Source organism: Balaenoptera ricei, chromosome 3 (genome assembly GCF_028023285.1).
Source record: "Balaenoptera ricei isolate mBalRic1 chromosome 3, mBalRic1.hap2, whole genome shotgun sequence".
In the NCBI taxonomy this organism is placed as follows: Eukaryota; Metazoa; Chordata; class Mammalia; order Artiodactyla; family Balaenopteridae; genus Balaenoptera; species Balaenoptera ricei.
Window position 1 is genome coordinate 30,801,683 of NC_082641.1, and position 14,344 is coordinate 30,816,026.

General features: G+C 40.1%; 1 protein-coding gene across 1 annotated transcript in view; it reads left to right on the top strand.

Moving 5' to 3' along the window:
* The window catches only part of SLC1A3 (solute carrier family 1 member 3), a 74,544-nt gene extending 60,659 nt beyond the window's left edge, over positions 1 to 13,885 (top strand). The window contains exons 6-10 of the mRNA XM_059919248.1: positions 2,583 to 2,875; positions 5,393 to 5,626; positions 6,174 to 6,368; positions 9,451 to 9,585; positions 11,543 to 13,885. Of these exons, the coding sequence (XP_059775231.1) occupies positions 2,583 to 2,875; positions 5,393 to 5,626; positions 6,174 to 6,368; positions 9,451 to 9,585; positions 11,543 to 11,747 (1,062 nt within the window). The 3' untranslated portion in view covers positions 11,748 to 13,885. The remainder of the gene's footprint in view (positions 1 to 2,582; positions 2,876 to 5,392; positions 5,627 to 6,173; positions 6,369 to 9,450; positions 9,586 to 11,542) is intronic.
* Positions 13,886 to 14,344: the final 459 nt, after the last annotated feature.

The following is a 14,344-nucleotide window of genomic DNA, read 5'->3' on the forward strand; positions in this document are numbered from 1 at the left end:
GAGGGGGGGTGGTCTTCCCTGTACTGAAGGCTTTATTAGTTGCCAGACACTATATGTCTTGCATACAAATGACTCATTAAGTCTCTGTTAATTAGTAAGAAGGCTAATCAGGAGACTCTCTCTCCTCTCCTCCATAGCCCATACACAAAAGCTCACCAAGCAAGCAAACTCCAGTATAAGATATATTTACAACTCGCTTTAAAGATTAGGGAGATTATTCAAGTTTCTGGGTTTGATTTTAAAAATCAATGGGTTGTTTTTTTCAAAGTCTACTAAGGGCCTTATAGATTCTAAAGGAGGAACCACATCAGAAAGCACTGCCACCATCATGTACTGAATGTCCGCTCTGTACCAAGCACTAATGTTATATTTACTCTTCACATAGATATGATGGGTATCATTGTCTTCATTTCATTGATGAGACAACTTATCTATGATAATTCAGAGAGGTTATGTAGTAGGTGTAAGATTTCACAAGTAGTAAATGGCAGACCTGAATTCAAATCCATTGTGTTGATTTCAAATTCCATCCTCTTTCTGCTTCTACATTCTGTTCTGCTTCCCAGGAAGGGGTATCCAGGCTGATGAGACCCCTAGCAGGAGGCCATAGTGAAATCCAGTTCCCTTTAGCCCCAAATCCAAGCAACTCTTGGCTCTCTGTGTTGAAGATACAAATACATTTTACTATTAGGGGATAAAATTAGTAAAGTTCATTCTAACCTCACCTGAACAAAAAAGCTTTGTTGCCCAAGATACTAAAAGGGAAACAATTAGACATTCTAGTTGTTAAATTATAGCTCCCAAACATTTCTCCAGATGGTGTCACTTCACCCTTGTTGTAATTCCCTAACCCTTGTGCTTGGGATCTGTAAAACAAACAAAATCAAACCCCAAACTCATGGAGGACCAAGTTTTACACTCTTTGCTTTTTTCCCTTTTAAAAACTTGTATTGACCATTTTTAATAGGTAATGCATGTGCACACTGCAAAATTCAAACAGAATTCCTTCTTTATTTAAAAAAAAAAAAAGCCTGCGAGGGCAAAATCTAACTCTCTTTATTCAAAACAACTGTAATCATAAATAATAAACCCCTTTCAACCCAACCAGCCAACCCCAGCACCATGGAGTTGACTATTCCAGTTAGTCAGCTGGCACTAGGTGACATCAAAAATGCTGATGTCTAGCAACGCTGGGAAAAGTGCTGACTCATGAAGATTTATTGTATTTGGTTTTGGATTGCATTTACAGGATTTTGAAAGGGAAGCAAATGTATCATCCCAGATCTATTTGTCTTAGATCAGAATGCAAATGAGGTTGCAATTTCGGTGTAGGCTGCAAACTGTGTCTAAGGGGAAAGAGTTGGAGGTGTAGGAAAGGCTAATTGGGATTGAAAATTCACCCTAGACAATCCGTAAAATGCATAAGCACCCCAGTAGAATAGAGATTTGAGAGCTGACTGACAAAAAGGTGTCACTTTCTTTGTTAAAATTATGAGCAGTGCCACTGATTGTTTAGGGAATATGTCTACAGTATTGACAGCTGGCCATGTCCTTGTTTGGGAATAGTGCTTTCCCACTGGACAAAAAAGTCTCCCATTTACTCTTGGTAGAGAAATGGCCCAACACTCATGTACACCTGTGCTTTCTTCACCTAGACTCTAGATCCAGTCAACATCCATAGATTATTATTCTCTCTGGTGCTTTACTCCCATCAATGTGAAGGCCAGAAATTCTGCTCTTGTTAAAATCATAGAGAGATGGGCTTAATTGTTTCAAACGGCCACAGTAATACACTCAGCATCTTCTGTCTGGGGCATCTATGCAGAAGCTATGGGGAAAGAGGAGACTTTTCTATAGACTTGAGAACTGGGTTGTCATCCTCAAGTATTATTCACGCAGCTATTCTTAAGAACTAATACTCTCAGGAATACTTTGAAGAATGTTGTTTTGGGGATTTTAAATTGTTTAATATTCACTGGTCTCCAACTAAGTCTAGTCCCTGAAGGGCTTTGTTATTGAGCACCACCAGCCAACATTAGTATAGTGCTTTAAAATTTACCAGATGTTCTCATATATTCTGTTTAATTTGATCATTACAACAACACTATGAGGTAGAACCAGCACAGTTATCCCTGTTTCACAGCTGTGGAATATGAACAAAGGGATGTTAGGTGATTTGTCCATGATCCCCTAACATGAACCCATAGAAGGTAAAGGGATTATTGTGAATATTTGAATTTATAGTCATTTTATTAGGGTTTCAGAAAAAAGCAGAAGCACATGTATCTGTTTACTCCATCTTCAACCTCTTTCCTATTATGGTTTGTTGTGTATTTGAGTGTGTGTGTGTGTTTGTCTGTGCTGAGGAAGTAGTAGAGGTTTGTCACAGATTAGGTAGATGATAAGTAAATAGATAGAAGATAAATAGATAGATGATAGACAGACAGGGTAGATAGATACTTTGTATAACGCTTTTCTCTGAATTTGGGGTAATGTATACCATTATAGAAAATCCGAGCAAAAAGTACAAAAGAAGAAAACAAAAATTACTTTTAATCCCTGTTGTGCCTTTTCTTTTTAAGTTTAAAACCAACTATGAGAAGAGAAGCTTTAAAGTGCCCATCCAGTCCAATGAAACACTTGTGGGTGCCGTGATAAATAATGTGTCAGAGGCCATGGAGACTCTGACGAGGATCACAGAGGAGTTAGTCCCAGTGCCAGGGTCTGTGAATGGGGTCAATGCCCTGGGACTAGTTGTCTTCTCCATGTGCTTCGGATTTGTGATTGGAAACATGAAGGAGCAGGGCCAGGCCCTGAGAGAGTTCTTTGATTCTCTTAACGAAGCCATCATGAGATTGGTAGCAGTGATAATGTGGTATGTATTTCCATTTGCTATGTATGCTATCTAGAAGATGCTTATTGCCATCAACTTGTGTTCTGTACTGAGGAAGATGCCACCAGGCAGGATGGCCAATTGCAATGATCTCATTCGGGTAAGCACAAGAAAATCAGTAACTTTCTGGGCTGGTAGTGGCCTTGAACATATCTGCAAGCCTGTCTGCATAAGTTTGCTTCCTTGTTTTTGAAAGGTGTCAACTCCCTTACTCCAGCACTGATGGGATCCCACTCCTCATTCCTCCATTTGATAACTAATTAGTTATTCATTCAATACTATTTATTGATTGTCTCCTATATACCAAGCATTTAATGCCAGGTACTATGGGTATAGCAATGAAGAAAACAGACAAGGATGTCCTGGATCTTACATTCTCTTTTTTTTTTTTAATCTTTTCCATTACAGTTTATGACAAGATATTGAATATAGTTCCCTGTGCTATGCAGTAAGACCTTGTGTGGATCTTACATTCTTAAACAAACAAACAAATCATCCATGTGCTTTAGTCACAAGTGCTATGGAAAAAAATAATAATAAAATAAAACATGAGGTTTTCTTTCACGTAATATGATGTGATGTGATAAAAAGTGAATGGGGCAGAGGCTTAAAATTTGCCTTGGATGGGACGGAAAGGCCTCTGAGGAGGTGGGTGATCAGCAGAAGCTAGCCATGCAAAGTACTGAGAGAAGAGCATTCCCAGGAGAGGGAAAAGCCCCTAGACCATCAGAAAAACCGAGCTCTCCTCGCCTGCATTTCAGTCCTAAGAAAGAAGTGTAAATGGCCATTCTGCATCCAGCCTGAAGGACTCATGGGAAGTATTATAGAAGGCCAAGCCACAATTTATAACACAACTTCCTTCAAAGAAAGTTGAGAGCAGGAGACAAAGGAAAAGACTAAATCCACAGAGGAACACTGGCCTTGGAAAGTAAACTCTCCCCAGCAGGGAGAGAACCCTGTGATTGGTTTAAGCCTCCTGTGAGGGTTGCTTTCCCTTTTTCCTTTGTTTTAAATCCAGACTCCCTCTTGGCACCTGAGGCAGGAAGACATCCATTTCTAAGAAAAGCCCTCACCATCATGATTAAAAATATCTTTTGTCTTTATTGCCCCCAAAGCCCAGAGAAATCCATTTTTCAGGAGTTTGTTCAAGATGGATATGAACTTGGGGGCACAAAGATGATCAGAATGTCATCTCCCCAGGAGTCCCCATTGAAATGCTGGGGGCCCTCCTTGGAAATCTTGGCAGAGCTGAAAGTGGACATTTATCTTCATATTATTAAAATGCCTCCACCTTTCACCTCTTTTATGAAAGAAGCCTATTCAAGGCTGCTGAATGAACCTCACATGTAGCTTTTCTAGCTGTACGTTTGCCTGCACATTCAACATTGAGTTATTACATTTCTGAAAACAGGTACTCTTATAATTTCCTGGCCTATGTTTTTAAAGGAGTTTTAAAAGAACCATTGTATTTTTCAATATGAAATAAGTCCTCCATAGTTCCCAGCAGACCCTTCTCCTGAAGGATGATCAGCTTCTCTGTTTTGGGTAATGTGAGTTGGGTTGTAGTTTACAGCACACGTCGGACAAAGAGAGTGGGGCCTTGATTCAATGTGTACAAGACATTTCATGTCTCCGTTGTTCATTCTTTCGAGTCTACAGGCGAAAGATCACAAATGGCAGTAGCAGCCTGTGGGTAATAATTGCTTAACTAGAACACCCATAACCTGATTGTGGTAGTACAAACATGCATGTTATTAAATTTGATAGCTCTGAATTTATTTTATGATTGTCTTCTACTTATGGCAAATGATGCTAGCTTTTCATTTGCATTGTAACATACAATTTCCTCTTATCATACATTTATTTAAATTTAAAAAGATTAATACTAAGTAATATTGTAAGTAGTGTGTAATATGGGAAAAACTAATAAAAGTTGTCCTTGATTAAGAGAGCTGTCTGCAAATCTAAAACACTGCAATGCCATCGTGTGCATCTTGCTTTAGCTTGGGAGTCAAGCTCCAAGGTAGGAAATGCTCCCAGAAGTCTGGATATTGGTTCACTGGATTCTGACTGTTCAGAGTACTTAGCAGGGGAGCAGGAGACAGCAGGATGGGATGTGGGGTGGGGGGGGGGGGGTGGATGGCATCTGAGGACCCCCAAAGTGACCCAGGTGTGGTGAAATGACAGGTATTTAGGAAAAAAAGAGGTGAGTAACAAAACCTCTGAACCTGCCTTTTTTTCCTGGTTTAGGAGAAAAAAAGAATTGTGACCTAGAGAAATTCTGAGTGAGAGGAAAGCCTAATTATGCACTAGTTATATTTAAATTTATATTTTAAAAAAGAAAAGAAAGACGTTCACAGTTTCTGCAAGTCCTCATAGTATTCTGCGCAGAAAAGTTTGGAAGTCAACTCTCTGACTTTTTCTTATCACTTGGTAATTTCTGTGGAATAGCTTGTTGGAAATCAGACTTCCAACTGTGCGTGTGTTGCTTCTACATAGGTACGCCCCTCTGGGCATCCTCTTCCTGATTGCAGGGAAAATTGTTGAGATGGAAGACATGGGAGTCATTGGCGGGCAGCTTGCCATGTACACAGTGACAGTCATCGTGGGCTTACTCATCCATGCCGTCATTGTCCTGCCCCTCCTCTACTTCTTGGTAACGCGGAAAAACCCCTGGGTTTTCATCGGCGGGTTGCTGCAAGCGCTCATCACGGCTCTGGGAACCTCCTCCAGGTACGCATATATCCGTGGCTTATTTCTATCAGAAAATGTATCTCAAACTTTACTTTGAACCAGAACCTTCAGATTGAGGGGCGGGAGTGTGTTTTTCCAGGTTTTAAATGTCCACACGTAGGAATTGGCTTTTTGACTCCAATGCTAGTCAGACCTAGTTGGGATTCAAAGACTAGCTGGCTATATACCCTTTCAGGGGACAAAATGGAAATCAGCTATCCTTTCCTGTTGTCATCTTCCTCGTCCAGTTGCCATTTGCCTAAGGGAGAGATGGCCGAGCCTTGGCACAGGCTCTTGTTGGGGGGTGGGGAGTAATCACAAGTGATGCCTCACAGTGGAACCCAGAAGCAGGGGAGCTGCCAAATGACCCAGTGAGGGGACCCACTGTCCCTAGCCCTGCTCCCCTATTTATACTAGTGCTGACTTAGTTCCCTTTCACTTAGGATGTGGGGAAGGAAGGAACTCTCTGTCCAAAATACCAAAACGGACAGGCACAGTCTGAGCTGTGAGGATGGTCAGCTGACATGTCCTGTTTTACTGTGCTCAGCTCTGCCACCCTACCCATCACCTTCAAGTGCCTGGAAGAGAACAATGGCGTGGACAAACGTGTCACCAGATTCGTGCTCCCAGTAGGGGCCACCATTAACATGGATGGGACTGCCCTCTATGAGGCTTTGGCTGCCATTTTCATTGCTCAAGTTAACAACTTCGACCTGAACTTTGGACAGATTATTACAATCAGGTACAAGGGACATTCTATACGACCTTTTCTTAAGAACGACATTAAATGATGAGTGGTGATCAGGGCTTGAGTGAAGAAACTGGGAGAGGGGACTCTTCATAGGAATAGTGTTATTTTTGATATTGAGAGATTTTTATTTTTTTTAAACTACAGATGTGCATATTTATAAATAATGAATTTCTAATAATACAGAAATGTATAAAGTAAAAAGTGAAACTTGTCTGCCACCATCACTCCTCATCTTTCTATAGGTGACCAGGGTTACTGTTTGGTATACAAAGACCTTTTCCAATGCACAGACATACACACTTTTTTTTTTTTAATTAATGGAATCATACCATACATACTGCTTGCCACTTGATTGATTTACTCATCCGTATACCATCTATAAACATATCCAGCTCTTTCTTTTTAAAATCTGTACAATACATAGTATGGATATTTCTCTTTTTAAAAAATGTTAAACTTCAATAAAAGGCCTTGAAATTTTAGCTTTTATTATTCATTAGCTTTTATTGAAAAAATTAGGAAATAAAAATACATTTGAAAAACTGGATTAACATTTTCTCTTGGGTTAATTTTTAGACAGTATATATGACAGAGCACACTGACAAACAGGTTGAGAATTTTCCTTTTGTGGACTATTTTTAAACTATTATTTGAGCTGTCTAGTGAAAGGTAATTTTCCCTCTCCTACCTTCCGCTAATCTCTTAGTTTCCTTCTCCAGAGGCAACCACTGTTGCTTGCTAGTTTCTTTTGTATCCTTCTGGAGACAGTTCAGGCATATCCATGTGCACATGTGAATATCGTCCCTTCTTTTTGCTTAATGAAAGTCATCGTGCACAACAGACCAATGAGTATAATGGAGACAAAATCTCACAATCCAGATCAGACCCTGCACACGTGTGTGTGTGTTTTAATTATTATTAACAATTTAATTTGGAAATCAAAATAAATCAGTTTTTTCACAACATTTTGATTATAAATTGTCTTACACATAGGAAAGTTGAAAGAATATTACAACACACATCTTCTACCTAGAACCAACAATTGTTAACATTTTGCCATTTTTGCTTCTTTCCCACCTCTCCCCGCCTTCATGACACTTCATTGTACATAGTTCAGCATGCATCACCTAAGAATAAGGATAGTTTTCTACATAACCACAATAGTAAGATTCTTAAAAAAACTTCTGGAATATCCAGCCTATATTCAAATTTCCCCAGTTGTTTCAAAATATCTTGTATAGCTTTTTCCCCAGACTAGGATCAAATCCAGGTTTATGGCTTGTATTTGGTTTTTATGTCACTTTAGTCTTTTTAAATCTCTATCAGTTCCCTCACATTTGTGTGTGTATGTCTATCTATGTTTATTTAGAAATAATTTATGTCAGACTCTGTATACATATTTTGTACTATCGGGAAATGATAATAGTTGTAGGATGCATTGGGATAAAAAAAGATGGGGCTGATCGTGGCCAGAGGTTCTGGGAGCCCCAGGCCCAGTCTAGCTAAACTGGGGCTGGGATCTCAATATCTCCGTTCAGTATAACCTATTCTTGGGCATACCTTGACATACTGGTTGAAAAACCCTGTGTTATGAAAAGGTTTCAGTTGCGTGTGTCAGAGTTAAAAATAATAATAACAATTACAGTGCCTTCAACAAGATAGAACTGTACTTTTCTCTCATGTGGAGCAGCTCCACCCCACAAAGCCCTCCAGGCTGGTAGGTGTTCTACAGTGTAAGGGACCAAAACTTGTGGTTCCATCATCCCCGGGGTATCACCCTCATCCAGGTGGTCCAGGATGGCTCAACATCACCTCCAAATTTTAGCCAGTGGGAGGAGGAGGAATGGCACAACCTGCAATTTGCTTGATCACTTTCACCTATGTCTTTTTTTTTTTATTATTATTATTATTTTTAATTTTTGGCTGTGTTGGGTCTTCGTTACTGTGTGTGGGTTTTCTCTAGTTGCAGTGAGCGGGGTCTACTCTTCGTTGCAGTGCACAGGCTTCTCATTGTCATGGCTTCTCTTGTTGCAGAGCACAGGCTCTAGGCGTGCAGGCTTCAGTAGTTGTAGCATGTGGGCTCAGTAGTTGTGGCTTGCGGGCTCTAGAGCACAGGCTCAGTAGTAGTGGCACAGGGGCTTAGTTGCTCCGTGGCATGTGGGATCTTCCCCGGCCAGGGCTCGAACCTGTGTCCCTTGCATTGGCAGGCAGATTCTTAACCAGTGCACCACCAGGGAAGCCCCTCACCTATGTTTTATTGGCCAGAACTTAGTTTAAGCTCCAAGCAGGGCTGGGAAATATAGTTTCATTGTGGGCGGCCATACACCAGCTAAACATTCTAGTACTGTACAAGGGGAACAATGCGGGGGAACCATGAAGAGTCTCTTCCACAGACTTATTACTTTATGAATATCACTTTATATCTAGGTAATACTTTATTGTTCAGAAAACATTTTCACATTCTCACATAAGCCTATCAAATAGATATTTAACAAACTGAGTCCCAGACAGTTTATGTGCCCTACAAATGAGGTTCACACTGCCTCCATAAAAAATATTGCTAGTGCTACAGAACCTTGTTCATAAATCATTTTGTTTTTGAATTAATAAATTTGATTTTTTTTCTGACCCCAGTAACCATACAAGTTCAGTATCTTTACAATCCTCTGCTTGGATAAGGGAATTATTAGAAACAAATTGTTATTGTAACTGTGCAGTATTTTAGACCTTACAAAATACTTCCAGGTACATGAAAAAGTATATAGGCACAAGTTTCTTCATTTAGAAACAGCTGTAAGAACAGGACCAACTTCCTAAGGGTTGTTGTGAGAAATAAATGAGGTAAGCCATGCTTAACAAATCAGGAGGCACGTAATAGGCATTTGATAAATATTAGTTAATATGATTATTAGCTCAATGGGTTTTACACAATCTCACTTACAGTTTTCTAAAGCACATCCTCTTATGTTAACTTGGCAAGTCAGACATCGCCCCTGTGCATGTTTTACAGGGTCTGCTCTCTATCTGGGGAGATTTAAACAAATGTTTTCTGTTTGGGGACTTCCTCTAACAGTATCACAGCCACGGCTGCCAGTATCGGGGCAGCTGGGATTCCTCAGGCGGGCCTGGTCACCATGGTCATCGTGCTGACATCTGTGGGCCTGCCCACCGACGACATCACGCTCATCATCGCAGTGGACTGGTTCCTGTGAGTACGCTGAGACTGCATTCGGCCTGCTGTCGTGGGGCTCTCCTCTGTCATCCTAGGGCACCAGGCAGCCTGGCACCCCTGCCAAAGGGCTCCATGAAGAGGGGAGGCTTGGCCTGTAATTAAATTGTCCTCCCTGCCTGATCCCTGCCGTTATCTGGCCACCAAGCCCCAGGCGCCATGCACACTCTCCCTATCAGCCTGCAGGGCACATCTGGTTGCTACGCTTCTCACTCTATAAAACCATTCGGGGATTGGGAAACCCGTTGTCTACAAAGCCAACATAAATCAGCAAAGCCATTTCTGAATTGCACAACACATCCCCATGGTGGCTGGGACCGAACAGCGGGCCTCCCAGGCTGGCTCAGGCTTTCTTCTTGCGCTTCCCATTCCAATGGCGTAATACGGTGCAGATGTTCCCATCTGACCCCAACAGCGAGTGGGGCAGCTGTGCAGACAGTGGGAAGAGAGCTGGCGTCATTGAGTGGAATTGATTTTTGGCTCTGGGGAAAGTTTCAAGAAAAGCACCCTCAGACCCTAACCTCTAGGGCCCACCCCTCTGCCCTTTTCCCGTCACCCTTCCAGCTAACATTCTCTGCCTCTTTTCTTTTCCTTGCATTTACAATTGCTCCCCAGGATGCCCAAGGTGACAGCCTAGAAGGACACAGTAGGTGTTGGAGTCTACACAGACTCCATGAGGTAGATCTAATGACCACAAAAAGTTCAGTGTCCTCAAGGCACAATAAGTGGGGGGAAGATAATTAATTGAGAGCGTGAGTTCCACGGTCACTTGGATCTGGGTTTGTGTCCTGCGCCTGTGTGACACTGGCCAGGTTACGCAGCCACTCTAGTTTCCTTCTCTGCAGAATGAAGACAATAATGTCGTCTACCTCCCGGTGGTGTTGTGAGGATTAAATGCATTGACACATGGAAAGCATTCAGCTCACTGTCTGGCCCACAGTCACTACTTGACTCATGTGAAGACTTTTATAGTATAAAGCTGTGGTTCTCAAACTTTTTAGTGTCACAACCCCTTTACACTTAAAAATTGATGACCCCCAAAGCTTTTATCTGTGTGGGTCATATCTATCAATATTTATCATGTTAGAAAAACTTAGGCATTTTTTAAATGTTAAATTCATTTAAAGGTTACAATAATCCATTCATTACATGTTCACATATATAACATTTTTATGGAAAAATATCATTTTCCAAACCAAAAATTTAGGGACAAGAATGATACCATTTTACATTTTTGCAAATCTCCTTAGTGTCTAGCTTAATACAAGACTAACTGCTTCTGCATTCAATCTGTTGTGTTATCTTTGGTGTTGTGTTGTTTGTTCGAAAAACTCCACTAGACAGACATTCATGAGAAAATGAGAGGGAAAAGGGCAAATAACATCTTAGCATTATTATGAAAATTGTTTTTGCCTCAGGGACCCCCAGGGGTCTCTAGATCACACTTCTGAGACCTTCTGGTAAAAGGAAAGTGGGTGGTAGGAAAGAGAACCAAAGAAAAATTTATTTAAAAGGAGAAAGGAGAGGGTCATTCCTACTGTTGGTACTCTAATTAGTAACTGAAAATTAATATTAATATATATCCTTAGTTATAAGTTATTAATTAATAATAATATATTAATTAAGTTATTAATTATAAGGATAATAATATTATTAATAATATAATTATTAATATAAGTTATTAATTATAAGGATAATAATATAATTATTAATAATAATATAATTATTAATATAAGTTATTAATTATAAGGATATATATTAGTAACTACGATTTTGAATGTTATGTGTCTATTATGGAATGATGCAGTGGGTGGCTATACCAAGCAGAATTTTAAGAGATGCCCCCAGTGACTTAGCCAGCTGGTTCAAAATATGAGCTGAAATCCCGTGATGTTCACAGGAGCCTCGCTTTTCCTTCCACCCCTCCCTTCCCCAGGGACCGTCTTCGTACCACCACCAACGTGCTGGGAGACTCCCTGGGAGCTGGCATTGTTGAACACTTGTCACGACATGAACTGAAGAACCGGGATGTCGAAATGGGTAACTCAGTGATTGAAGAGAATGAAATGAAGAAACCATATCAGCTGATTGCCCAGGAAAGCGAAATTGAGAAATCCATTGATAGTGAGACCAAGATGTAGACTAACACAAAGAAATGCTTCCTTGAGCACCAGGTGTTTGAAAACCATTATACAATGTTTCCATCTCATTTCAACTCATTCTCTCCAGTCAGCCCCTTACCTCCCTTTTCCTCCCTGCCCTGATAGGATTGGGAAATATTCATCCAAAAACAAGGGGGGATTTTGCAGTGGCCAAAATGTATAGTTTTCATCCCATGTTTGAAATTTTTAAGTCATTTCATGTTAGTCTTATCTAATAAGGTACTGAGATCAAAAATAGTCTTGATCAGATCTTACAAGTTTATGTGGCACACAATCCTGTAAATGTGATAGTTCTTACAAATTAAAGAGTCAAAACAAATACTAGGCTAAAAACATGGTTTTAAATCAACTTTCAGAATTTAAAAATCCTTCAGAATACAGTTCAGTTTTAGTATCAAAACAAAACAACTTGATCAGCAATGGGTTATCGGTTGGACATTACAAGGGTTTTTTTTTCCCTTTCTCTTATGATTTGTGTCCTTATTTTATTAGTAGCAGGACAATACAAATACACACCCAGCACAGCTGTGAGGAGGCGCAGAAAGTGAAAATTCCATGTGGCCATGGGCAAGTTACGTCTCATCTCTAGGCCTCAGTGTTCCCATCTGTAAAATGAGAGAGTTCCTTAGATGCCTTTATGGTCGATTCTCACCCAAACATCCTGTGGCACCATAAAAGAGCCTGCCCTCCATTTCCCCAAAGAACATCCTGTAGCAAGTATCATTCCATGGAGCATGGGACTTTCAGAATAGACATTGATTGGGAATGAACATTTCTAAGTGGAGGCAGGATGGCTGTGTGGTTTACCAGGTCCTGTGTCCAAAATGTCAGTTACACAAGTCACCTGGCTGGAGGCCATTCCAGGAGTGGAATTGTTCACGAAACTCTGCTTAGTTCTTCCCAACAGGGGAAGTATTCCCTTCTTTCCTACTCTTCACAAACTAAAGGGACTACTCTGGGAAGGATATCTCCCACCACTCCTCAACTGACCACAGACTTTTAGAAAATAAAACATAAGACTAGCAACTAGCAAGGGTGCTCACGGTCTTACTATGGAACACTAAAGATGGCCAGGAAAGAACGGAGCATGGTTGACATTATAAAGAGAGGATTTGAAAACACCAAGATTATAAGTCATCTTTAAGGAAGGTTTTTTTTTTTAAAGGAGAGGTTCTTTTTTTTTTTTTTTAACCTGAAACACTTTTTCTTTTCAGTTCAAAAATCATTCCTTAAGGAAGTCTGCAGATCAAAATATAAGGTCACTTCTTATATGTTTTAAAGAAGTCAAATGAATGAGCTCTCTCTCCACTAGAGGTCCATGAACCGGGTGGGTGGCCTCTTATTTGAAAAGGTTTTTGACTATCATCAAAAGTTCTTAGAATGAGAAAAACAAGATATTTCTTTGTGTTGGAACTCCATTCACCAAATCATTTAAAACCTTCAGCTGAAGTGGGGTTTGGTTTGGTTTTGTTTGCGTCCCTGAGAGAAACCGTAGAAGATGAAACAGTATGAAGTCATGTCAGTGTGGTTCCAAGAAAAAAAAAACAAAACAAAACACTAGGGGTATTAGTTTCAGGCAAGGCAGCTACCAAGTTTAGAGGAGATTAATTTTTTTACCCTCTAAGGAATATCCAGTCAAAGATGTGAAGTGGGAGCTGTCAGACAATACCAGCTGTGTTTGAGTTTCTGACTGAAAATGGTGAGGAATGGACTTAATTATGCTAACAGATTGAAAATCTAGACATACATCCTCTGATATACAATTAGAGATATTTTTATATAGATCGCGAGCATTACGTACATGTGTACAAAAGTTAACATTAGGCTGTGGTGGAGTAACCATTTAATGTCAAGGCTCTATTTGGGAAATACACTACAAAAGTTAATGTACATGGCTGTCATGACACCAGTAGAGTAAAAATTAATCATGTCAAATTAACTCTGTTACACAATGTGATCTTTTTTATACTAACCATCTCTTATGGAAAGCAGGTCCTCTGGGATGATCCTCTTGCCAGCCCATCACAGGCTCTGCGTATTACATGCACCCAGTGTGGACTGAGAAGCATTACCTTGTAGATGTATTTTCAATAAAGAAAAAAATTAGTTTTACATTATACTTTTGCATGCTGTTATTCTTCTTCTCCCTGAAGGAAAATAAAATTTTCATTCATGGAAGTATTGCAATGAGTTCAGGACAATGCTGGGGAGGGTGCCACGCAGATTATTTTTTTTTTTTTTTAGATTTTACTAGGTAAAATTTTGGAAGGCCCAACTGGGGAAGCCAACCACAGGAAAATAAATAAGGACACACTCTCCCTGCCCAACTCCTAGAACTGGAAACAGGAGGAGGTGAGGGAAGCACTTTGCTGTAACAGCATGCATTTACTTGTTCACCTCAGATTCAGATTTCTCCAATACATTGAATCATTTCCATGTTGGGATTAATTAGAAAAGTGTAATGCCACCATTGGTTCTTCCAAAAAAAGTAATTTCCTGTCTGACCTTCAAATTAGGTAGGTAGATTTATCTATGTGATTACTGCTGCCATTTGTGAAAAGAGCTGAATAAGTTCT